The sequence below is a fragment of the Pyrus communis genome, chromosome 1 (assembly GCF_041283825.1).
Source record: "Pyrus communis isolate YQ-2024b chromosome 1, ASM4128382v1, whole genome shotgun sequence".
NCBI classification, from domain to species: Eukaryota; Viridiplantae; Streptophyta; class Magnoliopsida; order Rosales; family Rosaceae; genus Pyrus; species Pyrus communis.
The window spans coordinates 23,808,908-23,810,765 of NC_142565.1; the positions used below are offsets into that span (position 1 = coordinate 23,808,908).

At 37.8% G+C, this 1,858-nt stretch overlaps 1 protein-coding gene across 1 annotated transcript; it reads left to right on the forward strand.

Annotated features, from left to right (window-relative positions):
• The first annotated feature begins 320 nt into the window (after nucleotides 1-320).
• On the forward strand, nucleotides 321-1,248 carry LOC137728171 (uncharacterized). Its single transcript, XM_088685282.1, has one exon. The coding sequence runs from the start codon at nucleotides 552-554 to the stop codon at nucleotides 1,197-1,199; it is 648 nt and encodes a 215-aa protein (XP_088541408.1). The 5' UTR covers nucleotides 321-551; the 3' UTR covers nucleotides 1,200-1,248.
• Nucleotides 1,249-1,858: the final 610 nt, after the last annotated feature.

Sequence of the window (1,858 nt, forward strand, 5' to 3'; positions counted from 1 at the left end):
GCCAACATCGTATCATCGTGAGGCATTATTCTCTACAGGCCAATAAGATAGGTAATCACAAGAGGTTGTTGTGAATGGGTAAGTATACCCTCTCATTATTATTTTTGCTAGCCGACATCGTATCATCGTGAGGTGGGCTTGGTAATAGTGACCCTCCTATAACCTGCTAGGAGCTTTCTTTGAAATCTCCCGGATTCCATCTTGAGGGATATGGAATTTGCCAAAAATGGTGGGTGGTGTCATTCAGTTCAAAGACCCGAATCGTGTGACTTAATCAACAATCAAACTAATTTATTTTATTGTTTATGTATTTAGATATGGTTGGAAGCACACTCGCGAAAATACTCGACAAACATTGCCTAGAGGGGCACAATTTCCCATCATGGTATCGTAATGTCAAGATTCTCCTAACATTGGAGAAGATTGTTTACGTACTAGACAAAGCTCCACCTCACATACCTCTTGGCCCTTCGGCCACTGAGGATGAACGTGCTAAGTTTGACAAGCACATTGAGGATGACACACAAGCCAAGTGCTATCTGTTGGCTTCCATGAATGAGGAGCTACAGAGACAGCACGAGGGCATGGACAGTGCATTTTCCATAATACTCCATCTTACGGAGTTATATGGTGAAGGGACGCGCAACTGTCGCTTTAGCACTGTCTGTGAACTTGTGAAGACCAAGATGGTCAAGGGGGCTCCAGTGCATCTACATGCACTGAAGATGATAGGATTCATTGAACAACTGGAGAACCTAGGTACTCCACTTGACGGGGAATTGGCCCAGGACTTTATATTGGCTTCTCTTTCTGATTCATTCTCACAGTTCGTAATGAACTACAATATGAATAAAATGGATAGTACTCTCTCTGAGTTACTAAACATGTTAGTAACTGCTGAGAAAACTATGATGAAAGAGAACGTTGTAGGGACTTCTGCAATAGCCTACAACAAGCCATCCTCTTCCAAGTCTAAGCCGCAAGGCAAAGGCAAAGGGAAGGAGAAGAAGTCACCCACTCTTAAGCCGAAAGGGGGAGTGAAGAAAAAGAAGGCAATGGAGCCCAAGGGGGCTTGCCACCACTGTGGAAAGGAGGGGCATTGGAAGAGGAATTGCAGGTTATACCTTGCAACTCTTAAGGACAAGCCACAAGGTATGGTTTATGTTCTTATCTTCAATTCTAATTGTTGGATCTTCTAAATATTTATATTTGATATAAAATGCTAATCACTTGTATAATTGTATATAGGTGGAGGAGCTAAGTAGAAGAGGAACAAGCAAAGAAAAGAGTGGAGAAGGGTTCGGTCACCATGTTTTTTGCTTACTACTTGGGAAGTTTGTTTAGGCATTTAAAGATTGTCTTTAAACTTTCTTATTGTGTTGAGAACTTATTATGTGGCTTCATATGATGGAAGACCACTATTAATGCCTAAATGTTTGAAGGTACTTAAATAAGTCTCTAAATGTTTAGAGATAATTCATTTTAAGTTAAACATTGTGAATGTTTGTGTTATCATATTAATGTAATGTGATGAATGCCTTCTAATAAATAAAATATTTCCTTAAAGTAATGTTATGAATTGAATATTGTCTTGTTGTATCCTAGATGAGATACATGATTATAATGATATTAGAAATAAGAAAAACGTTTCTTATATGGTTATCACTTAAACCACAATAATCAAGATCACTCTTGATTCAATTAGTAGTTTTGAACAATTAATTGGACATTCTTAAAATTGTTTTAAAATGTCAAGTGTGTTAGTGATTAAACCAAGAATGAAGTGTCTAAATCAATAAAATGTTTAAAGATTTTAGTCACTTAATAACAAGACATCAACTTAGTGAAGAGTGAAACA

Bases quoted from the DNA above. Each gene is read 5' to 3' on its own strand.
- LOC137728171 (XM_088685282.1), top strand. From the start codon at position 552: ATGAATGAGGAGCTACAGAGACAGCACGAGGGCATGGACAGTGCATTT.